We start from the raw sequence: 22,986 nt of genomic DNA on the forward strand, positions 1-22,986 counted from the left end.
GTTCGTCATTTTTCATATTTATATCAGTCTCTCTCCATGTTTCTATTTTTGCAGGGGGCATAAACCAAGTCTGTTAGACATATGTGTTAAATAAGAGCTAATATGTTCTAAACTAAGTTGACAAAGCTGTCCTATGTAGAGAGAGAAAGAATTGAAATCCATAAACTTTGCTTTTTGACTATTCAGAGGTATTTTATTTATTTTTTATTTCCTATTTCTTAATAAATAAAAAAAGTTATCAGAAAGTTAAGTTTCTGGAATAACTGATGCAACAACAATATTACATTTATATATATAAACATCTAAAAATTTACATATATACACATTTACATACACATAAATGTTACAAATAACAATTCTCTAATTTAATTCAATAAATGCTCATTACATTCTTACTAAATGATAGATACTGGGGAACAATATAATCTTGAACCTTCTGAAGCTTACAATATCAAGGGGGAGGTAAAGTATATAATCAAACAGTGTCAAGAAAATATAGTAAGAGATACCAAAGGTTTTTTTCCCACCAGGTCTTATAAAAGCCTGGAGGGAGGGCCCTTTACCCAACCAGGGGATTCAGGCAAGTGCCAGTGCTGAGTCTAGATGGCAGCTGGGTGGAGAAAAGTTATTCTAAGAATGGAAACAGGAGAGGTACTGAAGCAGCATAGTTCTTTTGTGAGAGTATGTGGCTATGAGTAACAAGAAAAAATAGTTTGGTATTGCTATGATTAAAAAATAATAATGAGAAATGAAACTAGGAAGTAGACTATACAGGGATCAGATTCGAGAGGTCCTCATATATATGTCATGCTGAGAAACTTGGATGTTACTTAAGGGACAGGAGAGACTAAGGAAATTCTTATGGGAATATAGCTCAGGAGCAGGGTGCCTGCATGAGGCCCTGGTTCTATCTCTAGCACCACAAAACAAAAAGACAAACAAAAAAAAACAACAATTTTTGAGAAAAAATGTCAATCTTCAGATTTTCATTTTAGATGTACAATTCATCAGGGTACAAGATAGAGCATAACCAGAGACAACAAGGAAGACAGACCAGGTAGGTGGCTAGAGATAGTGAACCTGGAAGGCAAGACAGTAGCCTTTGTGTGGAAGAGGGTCCAAGATATGAAGAAGATAAAACTGCAGGATATGAGCCTGACTGGAATCTAGGGTAACTACCAGGCTCCATGCTTTGACTTACTGGATAGATGATAATGCAGTTAACTAAAAGAGGAACAGTGTTTGCTTGTTTTTTAAAATTTAGCTTCCTTTTTCCTTTTTGGGGTCATAAGAAGATAAAATAGTTTAGATTGGGACATGTTAACTTTGAGGTAGTCACAGAAGAGGTCAGAACTGGAGACAAAAATTTTAGAATAATTAACCTATAGATCCATGAAAACAAATGGAAGCCCCCCTATGGAAAGCAGCAGAACAATGGTAAGGTATCTAAGGAGGGGCAGAAGTAGACAATCATGAATGAAACTGGAACTCCATGTTGAGAGGCCCTGGGAGAGAATAGTGCCATGAAAGCCAGTTTAAAATGTGGTGGTTAATAGAGCTAAACACACTCATTCACAGCTATATTTTCTGAGAACTCACTATGTGTCAGGCATTGTGCTGTTTTACAGATTGTATCTCATTTAATCTATAATCCACATGCTACAGTTGATGAATCTAAAGTTCAGAGAAGTCATATAACTTACCCAAGATCATAGAGTGAGCTGGCAGAACTGGGATCTGAACCCAGGTCTGCTGGATTACAAAACCCATGTTCTTAACTCTGCTGGGGTAAAAGAACTTCTTCAGGATGCAACTTAATATCATCATAATAAGGGCTGCTATATACTGTTTTTCCAAGAAGCATATCTTAAAAACTGCCTAACAATCTCAAATGAATATTTAATATCTAAATATTAAATATGAGGTCATTCATATTTGGTCACTTCAAAATAGATTATTTCAGTGATAACCTCTTCATAATCTGTATTTCATAAATACCACACAGGTCAAATTATGAAAATAAAATGCAGCAGAAAACTCACTTCTGCACTGTTCCAATAATGCCAAAAGGAAGGTCCCAGCTGGACTAGTGTTCCTCAGACGAAAACTACGTACCTTGACTTAATAAGCCTACTTAGCTTTCTCACAAATTATTGGTCCAAAGGAGAACCAGAGAAGGTATGACTCGTTTAGCATGGAAAAACTCATTGAAGTATGTATTCCATGGAGACTTATTTTAGATGATAAATCATTTTCCATTTAAAGACAGAGAATAAGAAAATCTCATTCCTATTTTATAGAAGTTGTAATTTTTGTATTTCCCACTAGAGGAAGCAATAGCATTACTCTTACCATTTGGTGGATAAAAGACGGCATATTCTTCTAATCCTAGTTTTCCTGTAAGAGAAAACCATAGAGGGTTTCAATATGATTTAAATCAATTTTAAAAATTAACTTATTATGTGAATATACTAATAATGGAATTTTCAAGAATACTATAGTCTGATTTTATTTCATATTATGGAATTTAAAAATTTGCCAATGTTTTGATAATAGCAAACCCTTTCATTAATTAAAATCAATAATATAAACTTCAGTACAAGGGAAGTGATACAAAATAAATAATAGAACAAATGCTTCCAAACTCCTTAAGCATGTAAGAAGGGAAAAAAATCTATAAGCATACCATTATTTTGCTAAATATAAATAATTCTTTTTTGAGAGAGAGAGAGAGAGAGAGAGAGAGAATTTTTTAATATTTATATATTTTTTAGTTTTTCAGCGGACACAACATCTTTGTTTGTATGTGGTGCTGAGGATCGAACCCGGGCTGCACGCATGCCAGGCGAGCGCGCTACTGCTTGAGCCACATCCCCAGCCCCCAAAATAATTCTAATCTAGTCATTAAAGCAAGTTCTAAGCTTTGCAATATCTCATTAGCTTACATTTTTTATGGAATGTGCTGAAAAGCTAAAAGTTAAGTGTCTTTAACTGTACAGTGGTCATATTTTCTATGACCAGAGAATGGGGCTAATATTTGAAATCAGAATGTCCTAGAAAGTATATTCACTATAATCAAATGTTTGTAAGAGTTTTACAAAGTAGCTTTCCCTCAAAGCTTTTAAGTTTCTCAGTTTGTCCCACCTTTCACTGAATATCTTTAGGTAGCTTTTTTCTTGACTGTTTTTCTAACCCCTTTGAGTCTACTGAAAAGATATTCAGACAGGTGCAAGGAATACACCTGTAATCCCAAGTACCTGGCAGGGTGAGACAGGAAGATTCCAAGTTCAAGGCAAACCTGGACAACTTAGCAAGACCCCTTCTTGAAGTAAAATAGAAAAGGGGCTTGAAATGTAGCTAAGTGATAGAGTACTTGTTTAGCATGTGTGAGGCCCTAGGTTCAATCCTCAGTAGAAAAGAAAAAATAAATTTAAAAAAAATTCATTCTTATGCTGGGTTTTTAAAAAAGTTTTTAATAAAAAAATTTTTTTTCTTGTTCTTGTTAGGGACAGTGGCAGAGAGGAGACAAAGAATAAGAAATATGAGAAGAGAAGTTTAGGATAGAGTAGAAACAATAAGGACTAATTTTTGTGTAAAGAGAGAATACAATAATGAAAAGGAAACTGATTACTGCACTAGATGTTGAGAGGCAAACAAAAATACAGATATATAGTTTCTCAACCATATAGTTTATAATATAGACAAAATTTTAGATTATTTCTACTAACTTTTTTTCTTTTTCTTTCTTTTTTTTAAAAAGCAGGTTTTAAGTGTTTAGAGTTCAGAGGGAAGGGAAATTGATGACATTTTGGTGACATAGTGAGATATATGCAAATCCTTCAAAGTCCCAGAAAATTTTTTAGAGTTGGGGAAGGGAAAGCTTTCCACATAAAGGAACATATGGAGACTAGAATGAATATGGCATATTGTGGAATAATCAGGGTAGCAAAGTTAGCTAGTTTAAGACTATCAACCAATGAAGGGACTTGAAATCATAGCCGTGTTTAGAGGTGATTCTATTGGGTAATTAAATTCTGTAAGTTCATTTTAGAAACAAGGAAATTTAAGAGATCCCCAGGGTATGTGGAGCCCAAATCCAACACAACATGAAGTGGCATGTCCTAGGGCAGGCAGGAGTTGGAGCAACCAGGCAGGTAGGTCAGACTGAGGAAACACAGGAGAAATAGTTTCATTCTTCAAGGAAACACAGAGAAACCATATACAATAGGGCAATGAGCTTTCTGTGCTGGCTATTCATCACTTAATAAAAAGGAGTTGAGAAGGGCTGTCAGCTGAAATTAGTTCAGTTTTCAAGATCTTGATATGGTGATATATTATAAGCAATTAGTGATAAAGAGAGTTACTAAAATAGGAATTAGAGCGCTAATAACACATGTTACTTTAAAAGGCATTTTGAAAGAAGGAATATAGAAAGTTAAAAAATTCAAAAAGCAAATCTATGTGATAAACCCATAGTTAGGAAAAGTCAACAGATACAACAAAAATAGCAATACTGGAGAAAATTGAGAAGGCAAAATGTCTTCTGTAGTGAGAAAGTCCCTGAAATGCTGCTTCCGGGACCTGTGATACATTGTATTGATTTAAGTGAGAATGAAAAGACAGTTAACGTCAACTGAGAAAAAAGTAATTTACAATTAAAAATTGGCAAAACCAATATAAGCTATGAAATAAACATTCTTGGCATGATTCTGTAAGTCTTAAATAAAACTCCTTAATATTACCAAAATATTACCTCTTATGTATGATTTTGGTGGTGAAGCACTGTTGTATGCAAAGTGACCCAATACTGACGTATCCCGGGAAAAACAAAGTAATACCTGGATATAACATTGGAAAAAAATAAGCAATTAGGCACTGTTATAAAGTCAGATAATTCATTATTATTATTGGGAGGCATTAAGGTGGAATCCTTCAAGCTTAGTATCTTGCAATGGGAAGAGTGCCCTCTGTTGATTTACCTATATTAAATGTTAACAATGAGATGCCAAGTATAGATAGCCAAAGTTCTTCCAAAGATTTCTCAGTTTGCCACTAAAGTTTGAAGACTATCAGAAAATATAAGTTGCTAGCTACCAGTTGATTCTTTTCTTGTTCATCTGGAAATGAGAAACACCTAGAAGAAATTTAACAGATGAGAAATATATACGGTAGACCAGGTAACCATAGTGTCAGAACAATTTGGGAAATGCAGAAAACTAGAAATAGAGTCACTGCTGAGATGCTGCAGATAGTTGGCCTTATCAGGGATGGAGGGAAAGAAACTCATGGTGTTTAGAAGGAATGGCAGCAGTGGTTTCCCAATACAGAATAGAAGTTGGTAGTCCTAATCATCAGGTAGAATGTGGCAACTCTATCTGGAGATAAAAATCAGTACAGCAGAATCAGAATCAAGGATGCACATTAGAATAAACTGGATGCCATCTGACAGTAGCCTGAAATTTTGGGCCGGGAGTCCAATCCCCAGGAAGATGACCAGTGACAAGAAATCTGGGTCCTGGGATTCTAAAAGATAATACCAAAAAAAGAATTCAGGATGACTGAAAAGGGCAAAATAGGGGCATAGAGTCAGGGCTGAACTTGTAGCAGAGTGAATGGAGAAGGAAACACTTTGTGTCTAAAACACAAGAAAACAGGCAGTTTTTCTAAAAGGATAGATGTGGAAATTGGATATTAGTCAGGTTCAATGTTAAAATGTGTAACAACTATTGCCACTGATTTTATTGTTTTAAAAGACTACAGAAGTGATACACGTATATGGTAAAAATGAAAAAGGCAGATAATCAAAGAGTAAGAAAACATCCATAATTCCACTACTGGTAATATGTAGATGTAAGGCCTGGAATGCCATAGTCATTATCACCTATTTTTATATACACATGTACAATTTTTTTAAAAAAGGATTATGCATATAGTTCTATAACCTATTTTCCCTCAATGTTATAAATATTTTCTATATTCTTTTACCTTTTTAATTTTTTGTTTTAATTAGTTATACATGATAGTAGAATGCATTTATGTACTTTGATATATCATACATATATGGGACATAATTTCTCATTTTTCTGAGTGTAAATGTTGTAGAATCATACTGGTCATGCAGTCATATATATATATACACACATACATATATACATAAAGTAATAGTATTTGTTTTTTTTTTTAAGGCTATGAAATTCTTTTTTTTATTGGTTGTTCAAAACATTACAAAGCTCTTGACATATCGTATTTCATACTTTAGATTCAAGTGGGTTATGAACTCTCATTTTTACCCCAAATACAAATATCTTTCCTATCCCCACATACCCTCCCCGCCCTCCCTTCACTTCCCTCTACCCAATCTAAGGTAACACTATTATTCTCTAGTGCCCCCTGCCTTATTGTGAATTAGCATCCACATATTAAAGAAAACATTCAGCCTTTGGGTTTGGGGGATTGGCTTATTTCGCTTCACATGATACTCTCCATTTGCCATTTACTGGCAAATGCCATAATTTCATTTCTCCCTAAAGCTGAGAAATATTCCCTTGAATATATACACCACATTTTCTTTATCCATTTATCTATTGAAGGACACCTAGGTTGGGTATAAAATTTTTATGTTGCAGAATATTCCACTTATGTATTAACAATAATTCATCTAGCCCATCTTGTTTTCCATTTCCCAGTTATAAGCAATGCTGCAGTGAACTTCCTTAGAGCTCTTTATGTACACCTTTAGTTAACTTTCTAAAACTGGACTGTCTGGTCAAATACTTTAGGCATTATGTACTTTGCATGGTGTGTGTATTGCTACTGGGGATTGAACCCAGAGCCTCACTCATGCTAGGCAAGTGCTCTACCACTGAGCTAGATCCCCAGCCCTGCTTCAGGCATTTAATATTTAAAACTTTAAAAATTCATTGTCAAGGTAGGAATTTTTCTAATTTCTTATTTATTAACACATCTAGTAGTAAGATAGGATACTTTTTTCTTTCATTAAAACAGATTATCATCATTTCATGGATAAAAAATGGCATATAATCATATGTTGCTTTAATTTAATTTGTGAACAGAAAGGTATTCAACACACTTACAAAAATAATGAGTTGAATTTGCTTTGTTATTTTTTGATCCATTTTTAATTCATTTAAATGTTTTTTAACTTGATTTAAATTTTGTGTATATAAGGATCTTTGGTTTAAGTCTAATTGTATACATTGTGTGTGTGTGTGTGTGTGTGTGGTGTATGGGAGGCAGTACTGAGGACTGAACTCAGGGCTTTGCTCATGTTAAGCACAAGTTCTACCACTGAACTACATATACCCCCAGCCCTAAGTCTAATTTTATTTTGAAAATGGTTTTGCTCAAATAATGTTAATTATTTTGACACAGAGATGCTTTTTAATTTTTGTATGCTCAAATCTACTATACTTTCTATTATGCTTAGATATTAATCCACTTCCAATTTTTTAAAAAAATTCTAGATCCATAAAATGTTATTGAATCAGTAAATAATATTGACTCTACTCTTGCCAGACCTTTATGGACCACTGTGGTAGGCAGAACAATGCCCTCCAAAAATGACCACATCCAAATCCCTGGAAACGATGGATATGTTACCTTGTATAACAAAAGGGATTTTGCAGATGTGATTAAATTAGCAATCTTTACATGGGAATACTATACAGGATTATCTGGCTGAGGTCAATATAATCACAGGATCTTTTAAGTGAGAGAGGCAACAAGCCAGAGTCAGATTTCAAGATGCTATCTGCTGGATTTGAAAATGAAGAAAGGGGCCACATGACAAGGAATGCAGTTTCATTTATTGCATTCTAGAAGCTGGACAAAGCAAATAAATGCATACTTTTTCAGAACTTCCAGAAGCAACACAGCCTGCGAGTACCTGTACGGTCACGTGACTATAGGCCAGTGAAACCCATTTTAGATTTCTGAACTTTAGAACTATGGATAATATAATTGTATTAAGCCATGAAATTTGTGGTTATTTATTATAACATCAATAATAAGGTAATACCCAATAAGTTAATGCAAAATAAATGAATACAAGTAAAGTAAAAAATACAAGTAATGTAAAAATATATACTTAACAAATTTCTTTCTACTATTGTCTTACAGGGAAAATAATTCCTAATAAAGTGTTCATATTAATTTTCCCTTAGTTTAGCAGAGTGTAGGTAGCATGGTACTTTTAGAAGGAGCTCTGTGCTTAAATATATCCCTCTCGAGTCCCTGATGTCGTAGAGAAGACAAGATAGTTGGGACTGCTCTAAGGAGAATATTGGTTACTTTAAGGTGACGATGCCAGAGGTGGTATGTTAGACAGTATGGGCTAATGTGAAAACCTGGGACACAAGCAGAGAGCTGCCAGCTCCTATTCTAACTTGAATTGTTACCTTTTGAGATTCTAATGTCTGTATGTGTAAGGAAATGACAATACAATTATAAATTTGCTAGAATATGTGATTATATGTTGATGATTTAAAATTGAGTTGAAAATTTAACTGATTACTTACAAATTAAGAAAAATTAAATTTTACCTGAGTGAGGTTATACAGGGTAATGATTTACTTTATTTATGGGAGTTTCAAGAGACTGGACTTATAAATGTGAATTTATGGTTGCTATAGCAGATCATATCTAAAATGTCTACATACAACTACAAAAGTTTTACTTGGCCTAAATTTTCCTTTATTTGTAGAAAATACATTTATGGTAAGTGATATAAATAATTCTGAGAAATAGGTTATTTACATCATACAAAGTAGATAGGAAATGGCAGATATCAACTGGACAATCACTTTAACATCCAATTACTATATACTTATTTTCATTTGTGATGCTCTTACATTTCCCTACAAACGAATTTGGAGAATTTCAAATGATAAAATTTCAAAGACGGCTTTTTAAAACATTCTGTCCTAATTTAATTTTCATACATAAAAGAGCCATGTAGCTTACTGGGCTTTGAAAATTGACAGATCTGGCTTAGGGTTCTGGTAGCTGTATGAGCTTGGGCTCTTGAGCCTCTGCTTCTTCATCCGTAAAAAAGGAATAAAGTTACCATGCAGGGCTGTTGTAAGAATGGGTTACAGAGTTGGGATTGCTCTAAGGAGAATATTGGTTACTTTAAGGTGATGATGCCAGAGGTGGTGAAATCTATGAAGTTGAAGTAGAAAATACCAGGAATCTATCTTTCCACTTAGACAACAATTGTACTGGCAGAATATGTCTGATGTAACTATTTGAGAACTCCAGAGTCTATTGAAGTCTTACAACTTTTGAGGGAGGACCTGAATAGTAAACTGTGGTTTCCATTGGTCAATTTCAGCTCTTAGTACAGTAGCATCTACCCACCCTCAAACCAAGCCCCTTGGCAGGTAGACATGCATGTATCCAGGAGCTGCATAAAGAACCCAAGGTAGGGGGAAAAGCACCCTGTCCTCCAAATAATGGGTATCTATACTCGGATTGTTGATTGCTGCTTCTGAACAGAGAGGCACAGACAGGCAGAGGGCAGGAATGGAGGGGAAGCAGAAATTATTTGTTGTGCCTCCTCCAAGTGTCCCAAACCCTTCCCCTTTGGCTGAAGTGACTTTCAATGAATTTAAGGGAACAACCTCTCCCCACTTTCATTCTTCCAACAGAAAAGGAAAAATGGAGGGGGTTGGGGGGGGGGACTGCATGCCTCTGAGTAGCACGGGAAGATGAGTTTCAGAATCCAGATGCAGTAATGGCCCCTATACTATATAAAAGCAAGGTCAGTTGATCCATTAAAAGAGTAAGGGAAAACTGGGTATAAAATTGCAGGTGCATGTAAGTGGAGTATGTGTGGAGTGAAAACATATGGAGATTCTCTTCTGATAGCCTATAAATATTCTTTGAGAAGCAGAAATCAAAGTCAATCAGCTGAGAGAAAGAGGAGATTTGAAGAGGTTGAAGGTACTCAAAGTCATCTAGAGAGTGGATGCGTGAATGGACTAAGAGAATGAGGTAGATTTGGCAGGCAGAAGTATGGACTCTTAAAGTTAGTGGTCATGAAATTAAAGTAAAACTAGTTAGCATGGTTCCATGTGTAGCCACAATCAAAATCACGATGTAGCTACAGAATTGATGGGGAGCTCTATTTATCCAGGGTTAAGGCTTTGTCAGATAATTTCTTCTAAAACGAGGGAGAAGGGCAAGGGAGTTGAACACATATTCAAGAAGTGATTGGAATGCCAGATCATGCTGTTGACATGTGTGTCACATTTGTTCTCTCCTATCTATTCATAGAGATCTTGCTCTGTGTCAGGTGCTCGTGAACTCTAACCTGAACTTCTGGAGCTATTCACTGCCATACTAAGCTACTCTCTCCTCACCAAACACAGCATATTCTTGATTCATATTTATTTTTGCTTTCCCCATCCTTCTCCTAATTCTTTAACTTTAAAAACTAAACATTTCCTAAAACATTTCTATTCTGCAGACACCACTCAATTCTGCATGACTCCTAGAATTTTAATTGTACTTGGTTAGAACTGAGTAGAAATCTTTATTCATATACTTATCAATTTATAACTGTGTCTTTTCTCTCATTTTCCACTAAGATGTGACTTAATATCTTTTTTGCTACCACAGAAGCTGTATCAGAGTAAACACTTAATAATTTGACTAAATAGATACACGAATAAAAGATATCTAATTGCACTGGAAACTTTAATTTCTAGTTGTAGATGGATACAATATCTTTTTCATTTATTTATGTAGTGCTGAGGATCAAACCCAATGCCCATGAATGTGAGGCAAGTGCTTTTCCACTGAGCCACAACCCCAGCCCTGGAAATCTTTCTTAACCTCCAATCAGTGGCATAAAAGCATCTATAAATATGGCAAACTCCTCAGTTCTGCTACTAAGTATATGCTAGATGAGCAAGCATTTGAGGGAGGCTTGGGTGTACTACACAAAGAGTCAGTCTCCATGTTTTTCATTTATTATATGAGTTATTTTCTATCAATATTTTATACTTTTTGGACAACATGTTAACTTATATAGGTGTAATAATGCCATCCAGTACTGGAAACTGGTACTGTCAAACTACCCAATTTACTTCTGTTGAATAAAAGGTATCTTTTGAAACTCTCATAATTTAAAACTATCAAAATCTCTAAGTATTTTTAAGAATTTCATGCAAAACAAAAACTGTCTAAAGTTTGCAATACTAAAAAGCTGACTTATTACTTAAAGCATGATTTCTATAAAATTCAGTGCTTTTTGCCTACAAAATCTAAGTAACATTAACATGAGGCACTTAGGAGCAGTTTCTGTGTATCCTAGTAACATGGGCCCATATTTTCTTTAAAAAGGGATTACCAGAGGTTTTCTCATCTGTATGTGGACACAGCAATGCCACATGCCAACTAATTTTGTAGTCTAGTCACAAAATCCAATAAATGGGTAGCAGCTGGAAGGGATATGGGGCCCAGAATCTAGTCAGAAACACTAAATTGCTCCATTATCATTAATTTTCCCAGAGCAGTTGTGTTGCTACAAAGCTCTGCCAAAAGAAAGCCTGTAATGAAAGATGAGAAGCTTTCTTCTGACATAAACAGACACATATATCTATAAATGTAGATTTTGTTTCCAAGACAAAAAACAGAACTCAATTTTAATGCATACAATTACATATATTAGTTAAAATGAACTAGTAATAATTCAGACCAAGTAAAATAAATAATTAAAAAATATCACAATAGAAGTCCATGTGAGGAAAATTTACTTTTGCATAATCTTCCCAAAGAGAAATTTAGGGGTTTGTTGTAACAATCCTTCTGTTAAGTAACTGGGATCTTTATCTGCATTAAAGCTTATTTCTACAGATGAATGGACAAAGAAAATGTAATACATATATATAAGAGAATATTATTCAACTTTTAAAAAGAAGGAAATCCTGCCACTTAAGACAACATGGATGAACCTGGAGAATGATATGTCAATTGAAATAAACATCTCACAGTGGAAAAAATATGATATGATTCAATTTATAGGAGGTATCTAAAATAGTTGAAAAAAATGGTAGTTTTCTGGGGTTGGAAGGGAGGAAGGATGGGGAATTGTTAATGAATGGGTTCAACATTTCAGCTATGCAAGACGATTTTAGGGATATGCAGAACATTGTGACTATACTTAAAATTATTATATTGAACACTTAAAAAGGCTTATTTAGTATCATTTCCAAAGTCTAAAATCAGCAGAATCCTTGAAACATAACTGAAGAAATTATTTAATGTTTAAAAATAATATAATTTGGACCAAAATATTGATAAAATGAAAAAGGTTAAAGTACACTCCTATATTACTTACTACACTAATTTAATACTAATGCTTTACACAACACTTTAAAACAATTTCCAAGCATTTTGTATTCATGTCCTGCCTCCCTAGCTAGCATATGCATCTATCAGAGGTAGTATCATTTATATATAATGTAAAGATCTAGTATCATTTATATATAATGTAAGGATCACAAAATATTTACTGATGATCATTGTGCTTTTTCTCAGAACCACTGTTTATAAATAATTCTGTTGTCTGACTCAGTCCTCAGTAACTTTTCTTAGAACTTACATATATGTCACTAATATGTGGAAGAAACAAAAATACACATCCCTTTAAGGATATTCCTGACACTATTTGGACAAATTCTTACTATTCTCATTTAAAACAAATGCTCTCAATCCCAGTAAGAAGCTGAGGCAGGAAGACTGCAAGTTTGAGGCTGGTCTCAGCAATTTAGTGAGATTCTGTCTTAACAATAACAAAATAAAGAAAAAGGAGGGCTGGGATGTGGCTTAGTGGTAAAGCACCCCTGGGTTATTTTAGTATAAAAAATAAAATAAAATAGATAACCTCAGTAACTTTTTCACCAAATGAGGCTGATTTGTTACTTGGCAAGCCCCTTTCAGTACCACCAAAGAGGGTTTGTAGTTGTCACTTCAAACTGGCAATCCTCTCCACTACAATTACCAAAAGTGACAAACTTAACAAAAAATTTACACCCTTTCTATTCATTCTCTGAAGCAGATTAGCCACAGACTATATATATCATGTCATAATTTATGTGTTCATATACTTGGAAAACAGTTTTGTGTTAGGATCAAAATAGCATAAGAAAATCAAAAAATTAATTAAGTGGTTCAATTTTGAAAGCATAGATATTTGGCTTTTTTTTTTTTTTAAATATATTTAACTGTGACATTAACCTATTTTCACTAGAAATCAGTTCATAAAAACGGATCCATCACATCTAGAACAGAACTGAGAAATCTAGACCTCATCAACATAACAGTAAATCTCAGTCAGCCAAAAATTACTAATATTAAGCTTTCATATGAAAAATGGAAACTTTTTTAGTTATGAAAAAAATAATTCTTTCAATAAAAAAACTACATCATCTTAAGAATTTTTATTTGTTATTTACAGTGTGCTAGGCACTAAAATTACAATAAGAACCAAAACACACAATTTATATGAAAGAAACAATTATAAAATAATCAAGTAAGGTATAATAAATACTATAAATAAAATATATTACACAGTACTTTGAAAAACACATGTTAGATGTCTTTATGTTGGAGGTTAGTGGTTATTCAGGGAAGATGCAGTACATGTAGTAAACTGCATTTACCTGAGAGCTGAAGGGAAAATAGAAGTTTATTAGGTGAAGAGAGAAGGGTGACAGTCTTCCCTATAAGATGACCTGGAGGTCTTATTACCCTGAAGCAGAAAAGAGTTTAATAACGTGATGAGTCAACGATCAGGGTGGCTAGAGCAGCCAGCATCAGGGCAGAGAGTAAGCAACAAGGCTAGAGAGGTGGGATGGAGGCAGGGTGGCAAAATCCCGTGAAAGATTTTTGTTTTTGTTTTTGTTTTTAATCACACAAGTGACGTGAATTTACTGGTGTTTTAAAAAGCCCACTAGGACTTCATTGTGCAGACCGAATTAAAGGTGGGGTGGCCAGCAATAGGCAAGAGAGATAAATAAGATGGTCAGTTTACTTTTTAGTTGTAGTATAACAGAAGACTTGTAGATTAATACCAATAAAATAATTCCATCTTTGGAAGAAAACCAATAGAATTTTTATGTGTAACAAATTATATATATTAAAAAAAGTCAATGAGTAAAATCCAGCAACTATTAACTCTTGAGACAACAGAATTTTAAAACCTGGATTTAAAAAGTATAACACTATCCGTAATCAATATCTTTATGGAAAAAACCAAACTGCTTTGTCTTGTTTTAAATCAGATAAATAGCATTTTTAGGGTAATTCTGATATATCAAGTACAGTTTAGTCCATACTCCATTTGAATTAAGAATATGAAAGCCCATGAAGGTCTGGTGAATTGCCCAGGACCGCAAAGACGTCTGTCTGAAGACAAAACTACTAGAATGTGAGTTAAATAGATGGAAAAAAATTAAATATTTATTTCAGCTCCTGAGATTCTCTCATTGCTTTTGGGTTTGACAGTCTATGATATGTCTGGGCATGGGTTTCTGTTCACTGAGTTTCTTTAGATGTGTAAATTAATGTTTTCCATCAAATTTGAGATGTTTTCAGTCATTATTTCTTCAAATTCTGCTTCTTCTTCCCTTTTCTCTTACTTGTATTCCTTTCATAAATATGTTGATGAGCATAATCAGACCCTTAATTTTTCTGAGACTTTGTACATTTACCATCTTCCTTGTTCACTGGTTCTTTTGGCAAATCTTTCATTTCAGTTATATTTTTAAATTCCAGATTTTCCATTTGGTACTCTTTTACATTTAAATTCTTCCTTTTTCAGCAGTACTGGGGATGGAAACCAGGAGCCCTTTACCTCTGAGAGAAACCCCCAGGCCGTTTTATTTTTTTAATTTTGAAACAGGCTCTAAATTGCCACAGCTCGCCTCAAACTTGTAACTCCCTGGCCTCAGCCTCTAAACTACCTGGATTACAGGCATGCACCACTATGTTCAGCAATCTTTTACAATTTCTATCTTTTTATTGCTTTTCTTGATTTGATGAGACAATGCCATTGTAAATAGTTCTCTGAAGAAGCTGTACCTATAGTAAAAATCCTGAAGAATGCTTTATCTAGGATGACTAGAACTTATAATTTTGGAGAGGTAGAATCTTGTAGGTTCAGAGCCAAAATTATCTTGGGCTATATATTGGGCCCATTAATAGCCATTTACCTTAACTTTTGTATCTGGCCTAACATTCTCATGATTATTATGTAAACTACTTGGAATGTGTCACTCAACTTAGCCTACCTCTAGTTTCCACCATCCTAAAGCTAAGAATACCATAAGACAACATCTAAATTCATGCAAGAGATACCCCCTCCCTTATTATAATCCACCTGCCTGATGCTCCCACCAGTGTAACTGGTATATATTTTGACCTACGACTTTCTTTTGTTCTGTGACTATAAGAGTTTATGTAACCTCTTTTGTGGTAATACATGTTATTCAGGGTAACTGAAGTCTATATTTCTGGGCCATGATCACTTATATTTGGCTCAGAATAAACTACTTTTAATTGTGTGGGGGGGCAGGTACTGGGGATTTAACCCAGGGGTGTTACCCACCAGTCCTTTTTTATTTTTGAGACAAGGTCTCACTAAGTTGCCTAAGCTGGCCATGAACTTGCAATCTTCCTCCCTCAGCTTGTTCAGTCGCAGGGATCACAGGTGTGTGCCACCATGCCTGGCCAGAATAAACTATTTTATTTCCTTTAAAGTATGAACATTATTTTATTTTGATACTATCACACTTTTTTTTAACTTCTTTAATCATGGTTTCCTTTAGTATTTTTAAATATACTTACAATGGCTGCCTTAAAGTTTCTATTAATTCTAACATTGAAGCCCTTTTGTAGGCAGCCAGGCATTGTGGTTATTGTTATTTACTTGTTTCTTTAGTGACTTGGTTGGAATATGTTATTCAAGTCTAGTTCTCATACAGTATGAAGGCTCTGATGTACCTCAGAGGGTATAAATTTGGACATACTCACTCTTCAATGATACTGATTTTAGCAGGGATTTTTGACTATCTCTTCCTCTAATCTCAGTTAAGCATTATGTCTCTGTTGGTATCACAGATATTCTGTTTCACTAATCGCAAGCTGTTTATTTTACTGTTTGCAACCATGTCCTCAGGTAGAAACTGTAATCACAGTCTGATTCAATTAAGTTTGAACCCCTTTGCAGAAGTCATTTTTGAAACTTGTCTTTAAGGTTTGTTCCTATCCCACTGGGACTTGTTGTAACTGTCTCTCTAGTTCTCTTTGGTACACTAGCTACTTATGGTTTAGTTGACACTCTCTTGGAGTTAAGAGCCTCCTATTAATTGCCTATCATTAAAATCTCTAGTATTTTAGACTCACTGGGTTGGAACTTTATCACACTCCGTATAAACTCATTTCTTTGAGGAGAGTCTCAAAGGTCCTGTTGTCAAGGCTCCCTTTTCCCCTCCAAACAAAATCTCGGAGTCATTGCTCTAGAGCTGGGATGGGGACATTGACCGACTTCTCTTGGCATGACACTTCTACTTTCTGAGAACAGACACTGGTTAAGGAAACAACCTCTGGTCTTCTCCGCTCACCTCTCCCATAGAACCTCCACTCTACAGGTAAGGTGGGATGGGCATTCAAGCTCTTAGTAGTCTTGGCCTGCTAAGAGGAGGTAGAGCTCTTGAGGAGATCTCTGCCCTGTGGGAAGGGAGCCCCCAACTTCTAGGTAGCACTTCTTCTGGATTCAACCATCTGTTAACACAGAACTGAGGGGGAAGAGTGGCTATCTGCCACTCATGTGGAGATACTGTAGCTCTTGACTAGGAACTGGAGGGAGTGGGAAGCCCAATCTTTTTGGCCATACTCAGAACTGAAGCTGTCATTTTGATCAGAGGGTGAGGGGAGGCCAAAGTAGGTCTCATGTGCCACAAGTGGTTTTCACTAGAATGTAGTAGCTTTTTTTGAATAAACGCTTCTTACTGACTTGTTGTATAATCTTGGGACAGTTTCCAGAGACTTTTATTTTTCTTCTTAAATAGTTTTCACTAGCTATGTTTTGTCTACTAGGGATAGTTCTGTGGATCTACTCATGCCACCACTGCAGAACTGATAATTTCTATTCAACATTTCCAAAGAACAGAGCTATCAATAAACTAGTAGTATTATATAAATGATGCTAACTTTAGACATTCAAAAATTTACTGGGTACCAAGAACTAGACACAGTGCTACATATTAGCTATATAAGCAAGTAAACTTTCCAATTTTTATTTTTAGATTTCCCAACTCTTAATTAATATCCAATTTTATATTAAAGAATAGAATTTTAAATCTTTACTATTTTTTTTACATTTGAAATTACAAAATCTTGAAATTGTTTCTATAGTTATTTCAAAATTTAATTTTATAAAGTCTTACACTTAAGCTCTTAGAATGTATGATTAATTAAGCCTGTTTGAGAGATTCTTATTTAACTTTATCCTTCCTTTAAAATATATATAAACCACCAACACCATTATCAAAGAAAACACTTGTTCATCCAAACAGCTGGGACTGATTTACGCTTAATCAAGAAGAAATTATTATATGGAATCTATACATTTCCTTGATGACATTTATATTGTCATTCATTCAAAATCAATATGTATGTGTAATCTTTATCTAAAAAGAACATTATCTAGGTAATTCTATGTGAATTACTTATTTCCTACTTATGATAAATTATTTTATCTTAGTAGATATGAAAAAGACCCAGGGAAGGATCCAAATCCACAGTATCAGCATATGAAATTGCCAAAGAATAATCATGACACTACACATTGATTTCAAAATATTTACTCAATATTTTTAATAAAAAGTATCATGTAAATACTTTCTCTAAACTTATTTGGATGGATTAAATATGAATACAATTTAAAAATTGCTGTCAACAACAAAGATAGAAAACTTACCTCTGATTGTAGTGTATGTGACTAAAAGGAACAGTCTAAAAATTCATTGAGGAACTTTTATTCTCCCACCCCATTCCACTGTAAGGGCAAAAATTAATTTTATCTCAACTTTAGAACATGTAATATGATAAACATGATTTTGATTTTAGAAGGATTTAGTTAACAATAGAGATAACTCTTAAAGTATAATGATTCAGAAAACCTAAAACAAAGAATTACATATTTAAGATTTTAAACTTACCTGATATAAATAATCTTCAAATACAAAATAATAATCATCATTGCTTGCTGTCAACTTTACATCCTATGATAAAAAGTAAAGAATATGTTATTGTTTAGACATTACACGGACCCCAAAAGTTCATGTATGAGACAATGTAAGAAGGTTTAGAGGTGACATGATTGATTTATGAGAGTCTTAACTCAATCAATGAATTAATCCCCTTCAGGTAACTGAAAGCAGGTGGGGTGTGACTAGAGGAGCAGGTCATTGGGGACTTGCCTTTGAAGTTTATATTTTGTTGTGGTGAGGAGAGCTCTCTCTCTGCTTCCTGATCATCATATCCTAAGCCACATACCTCCCCCACACTTTTCTACCATGATGTTCTGCTTTACCTTGGGCCCCAAAGAATGGAGTCAGCCATGTATGGACTCAGACCTTCAAAACTATGAGCCCCAAATAAACTTTTCCTCCTCTAATTGTTCTTGTTAGGTCTTTTGGTCATAGCAGCAAAAAGGCTGACTAAAATAAAGACTGCTTTCTGAAAAGAACCCAGATGAATGTCTATAGTCCTAAAGCACAATTATTTAGAAATTATTTAGAAACAATGATGCAATGAATCTATTCCTTTATGTAAGATTATAAACTTCTCAATTAGATTTTATCACTGTTACATATTTACTTGACTAAGATATATGATACATTATTTGATCACTACTTCCTTACATTTTTTAAGGTTCAATTAGTAACTTTATTATTTATTTCAATTTTATATCCCTTTAATATTTAGGTGTCATAAAACTTGAAAAGTAGATACAATCATAGCATCTAGAAGCAACCAAAATTAACTGGTCCCAAATTTCTGCTTTAATCTCATAATTCAAATATACATACTTGCCATTCCCTCAAAATACCAAATATTTTCTGGCCTTTGTAAATATTCATTTGCCAATCACCATTTGTCCCTATGAACCTAATATTGACTTTTCATAAACTCATCTTCTAAGAGCTAGTCACTGACTTCTTCTGAGTCAAGTATTAGTTCCTTCCTTTAAATATAACTCTATTCTCACTTCCTGACCTGAGACCACTTTATAAATTTCTGCTCTCCTTGATTTTTATATACTTAGCATCACCACAGTACCTTCCACATAGTAGTACCCAATACATATTTGAAGAATAAATGACAAATAAATAAAAATTAACAGAAATTACATGTTGCAGCAGGTATCCTTCCCCAATAACAAATAAACAAAAGCCCAGAAAAGTAAACCAAAACATCTCCACTTCCCCCGAGATATCTCTGAACATTTTGTACAGTGAGTTGGAACCTGCTGCTTTGTATAAGAACATGGATATTCTTTATATAGAGAGATATGAAAAATTGTGCTCTATATGTGTAATAAGGATTGTAATGCATTAAAAAAAATGGATATTCCAACAGATCTGACAAAGATTTGAAATCCAGTTCAACTACTTCTAGCTGTATGACTTTGGTCAGGGACTCCAAGCCTAGGTCTTCATATCTGTACATGGGACATCATTAGCTACTTCAGAAAGTATGGATAAATGCCCAGAACAATATGAGAAACAGAGAAGGCCCCCAGAAATCTATTTTAAAAATTAACCCAAATCCCCTATAATTATAGTAATTTTCATTTTTTCATCAGTACGTATATTTAAATACAGATCCCGAACTTGTATCAAAAAACCCCAGATATAAAGCACACCATACTTTTGGACCTAAGTAATATATAATCAATTCAACAAGTATTGATTGATTGGTTGGGATGAACACAAACATCAAAACACAAAGAAATAAAAAAGACAATATTTCGCTCCTAAAAGTCTACATTCTTGCTGACAAGAAAATATACATAGCAAAAATATGGAAAGAAGTACAAAGAAATATTGCAGAAGTCCATTATAATATAGATGAAACTGGGCTGGTGAGCACATCAGCAATTGGTAGGGATGAAATGAGTCATGGGTGACTGTGGAGGTAGTAAATGTGTACCAAGTCTGGAAAAACTTAAAGCCAAAGAACAAAGGGAAAGAATGGGGTGGGTCTTCTATGTCGGAAGACAATATAGGCAATGGTAGAGACTGCACATCTGCACCACTGCTGATACTGCCTCTTACTGAGTTAACTGGTTCTTGAGGACCAAAAATCTTTGCATGTTTTAATGGTAATGTGATTCTCCCAAACTCATCCCTAGCCAACAAAATCTGACTCTCTAGTATTTAATTTTTCTTATTAGAGAGAAATAATTTTTTTCCCTCGGGGATATGATACTGAAGGAAAGTTAAGAAACCCTAGTACAAATTGTCAGGTCATAGTAACTTTTAGAAAACTGTACGTATGGACACAAGGCAACTTTGTGGGAAAACAGAAAGCAATTAAGGCAGAACCATTTAATAACTTAGTGTAGTGGGGCTGGAGTTGTGGCTCAGCGGTAGAGCACTTTGCCTCATATGTGTGAGGCACTGGGTTCGATTCCTAGCACCACATATAAATAAGCAAATAAAATAAAGGTCCATCAACAATTTAAAAATATTTTTTAAAAATAAAATAACTTAGTGTACTGAGAGAATGATGATATTTTGTATTTAGAATTGCCTTGTCCCATTCATTCCTCTTACCACTTTATTTTCAGTTAAATTTAAAACTTTGTCTTTGTTATAGGGAGTGTAATAAAGCTTTAATAAGTTTTAAAAATGCAGCTGCTACATGCATAGGCCTTCATAGCTTCTTTTTAAAAAATAAAATATACATTTGCACTGGGGCTCCCTCTTCAGAGAGGCACCTCCAGCCTGGTATATTTTTCAGTTGCTGAACTTCTCATAACCACTTTATCAGCAGCCCCAGGGATTCAGTGCACCACTTCCATTTGCATTATTTTATTATTTTTGGTTTATTACTTTTAGCAGTTGTTTTATTATTATTTTGTGTTTTTAAATAGCTTTTGCCTAAGTGTTTGTTTTTATTAGTACTCTGATTACAAAGCTGCAAAAGTTTTGCATGGTGTACTATATTTTCACCTAAAACTCTGTGATTTTTAAGACATATTACTGCAGAATGGGAGTCCTCCTCACCTCCAAGGAAAACACTGACAGCCTAAACGCTGGTGCCTATTATTCTTATGGTAGTTGCCAGGATTAAATGATAGTCTAGGTAAAAGTTTGGTACACTATATGGCAAATAGTAAGCAGTCATACAGTCACAGTTGTTATTATTGCCCTTGGCCATGTTCTACTCAGACACATTTCAAGGTCTTCAACGTGTTATCTTTTCTTCCCCATTTATGAGAACTGCAGTAAGAATCTCCTTTACATTTTAAATTATGAATTTAAAATCCAAGTCTCTTAAATAGTAAAATTACTAATCCGGAAGTAGTCATATCCTATGTTATGCGTTAAGCATCTACAACTTGACTCAACAAGTTGATTAACAGATGCTTGAAGACAAACATTCAAAGTATTCCTACCCTAAAACTTGAAATATATATGGCCATATATTTAGAAACTAAAACAAATTTAAAAAGACTTCAGTTCAAAGAGACATACAAGTAGGCCCTAAAGAATCATGAGATAAAAATGATGAAATTATTATACTCTGTTTTTCTTTTCAGTTGCTTGTGTATTTTGTTTGTGTAGAAAACTTAAATTTTTAAATCTGATTTTCTTAATGAAAAAAGAGGAGGCCCAGGAAAGGATCACGAGGACAGATTCATAGGGAAATGAAAAGAAAACACTGAATTCAGACTTTAAGTTTGAAGGCCAACCTTAATTTTATAGGTAGAATGATAACTTAAAATTATTATTTATCTATTTATTTGAGACAAGGTCTCACTAAATTGCCCAGGCTCACCTAGCACTTGCAATCCTCCTGCCTCAGCCTCCTGAGTAGCTGTGATTACAGGTTCCTGGCACTAAAAATTATTTTTCAAGTTTAACATATATCATTGCACCTAGTACCTGCCATTCATATGAAAAACTCTTAATTTTTAATGATAATGAAATGGAAAAAAACTATACATATTTTTACTTACTTTATATATTAGACTGTCCACCAAAAGGTCATGTTGTATCACATTCATCTTAAGTTGCTCATAATACAAGATGTCCTAAATGTAAAACAGGTCAAAATATTAAAGGTCAGTCACATTTATAAAGCCAGTCTCTATAACTTTAATAAGTAACAATCTTAATAATATCATAAATACTAAGAAAATAGGAACTCTGTTCTATTCATTACTACATCCCCCAAGCCTGACCAATATAAGATGTTCAACAAACATGCCTGTTCCTTTACTCATGATAACATCTGGCACTTTGTGGGTATTCACTCATTATTTGCTAAATTGATTTTCATTTAATTTTAATAGCAAATATAGTATTTATTAAGTAGCTTCTAAATACAAGGCACCATTGTAACAATTAAACATGAATTAACTCATCTAATCCCAATAAAATGGGATTGAATTTTATTTAATTTCAATAAAATGAAATAGATCAGTGATTACTATTTCCACTAACATTTCAGAACTAAGGCCACAAAACTATGAGATTTGATTAATCCATACTGCCTAATATGCAAATTATTACGAAATAGTAAGTTCAAACATAATAAGTCACTACTAGTAGTAAAAACAATCATATGGTATAAAAATAAATCAGCATTTTATATTAGAATACGGTCTCATAATACTTTAAGATCTGACTCTGTATCATGATGAGATAGGCTAATGTTTATTTA

At 34.0% G+C, this 22,986-nt stretch overlaps 1 protein-coding gene across 3 annotated transcripts in view; it reads right to left on the reverse strand.

Annotated features, from left to right (window-relative positions):
• Nucleotides 1-22,986, reverse strand: part of Tbc1d19 (TBC1 domain family member 19) — a 129,631-nt gene that overhangs the window by 31,182 nt on the left and 75,463 nt on the right. For all 3 annotated transcript variants that reach the window (XM_046423791.2, XM_046423790.2, XM_046423792.2), the window contains 4 exons: nt 22,280-22,354; nt 18,249-18,311; nt 4,754-4,838; nt 2,353-2,397 (listed from right to left, as the gene is read on the reverse strand). In XM_046423791.2, coding sequence (XP_046279747.1) covers nt 2,353-2,397; nt 4,754-4,838; nt 18,249-18,311; nt 22,280-22,354 — 268 coding nt within the window. The remainder of the gene's footprint in view (nt 1-2,352; nt 2,398-4,753; nt 4,839-18,248; nt 18,312-22,279; nt 22,355-22,986) is intronic.

The sequence above is a fragment of the Marmota monax genome, unplaced genomic scaffold (genome assembly GCF_021218885.2).
Source record: "Marmota monax isolate L192 unplaced genomic scaffold, Marmota_monax_Labrador192_F-V1.1 WCK01_AAM20220418_F8-fsc00009, whole genome shotgun sequence".
In the NCBI taxonomy this organism is placed as follows: Eukaryota; Metazoa; Chordata; class Mammalia; order Rodentia; family Sciuridae; genus Marmota; species Marmota monax.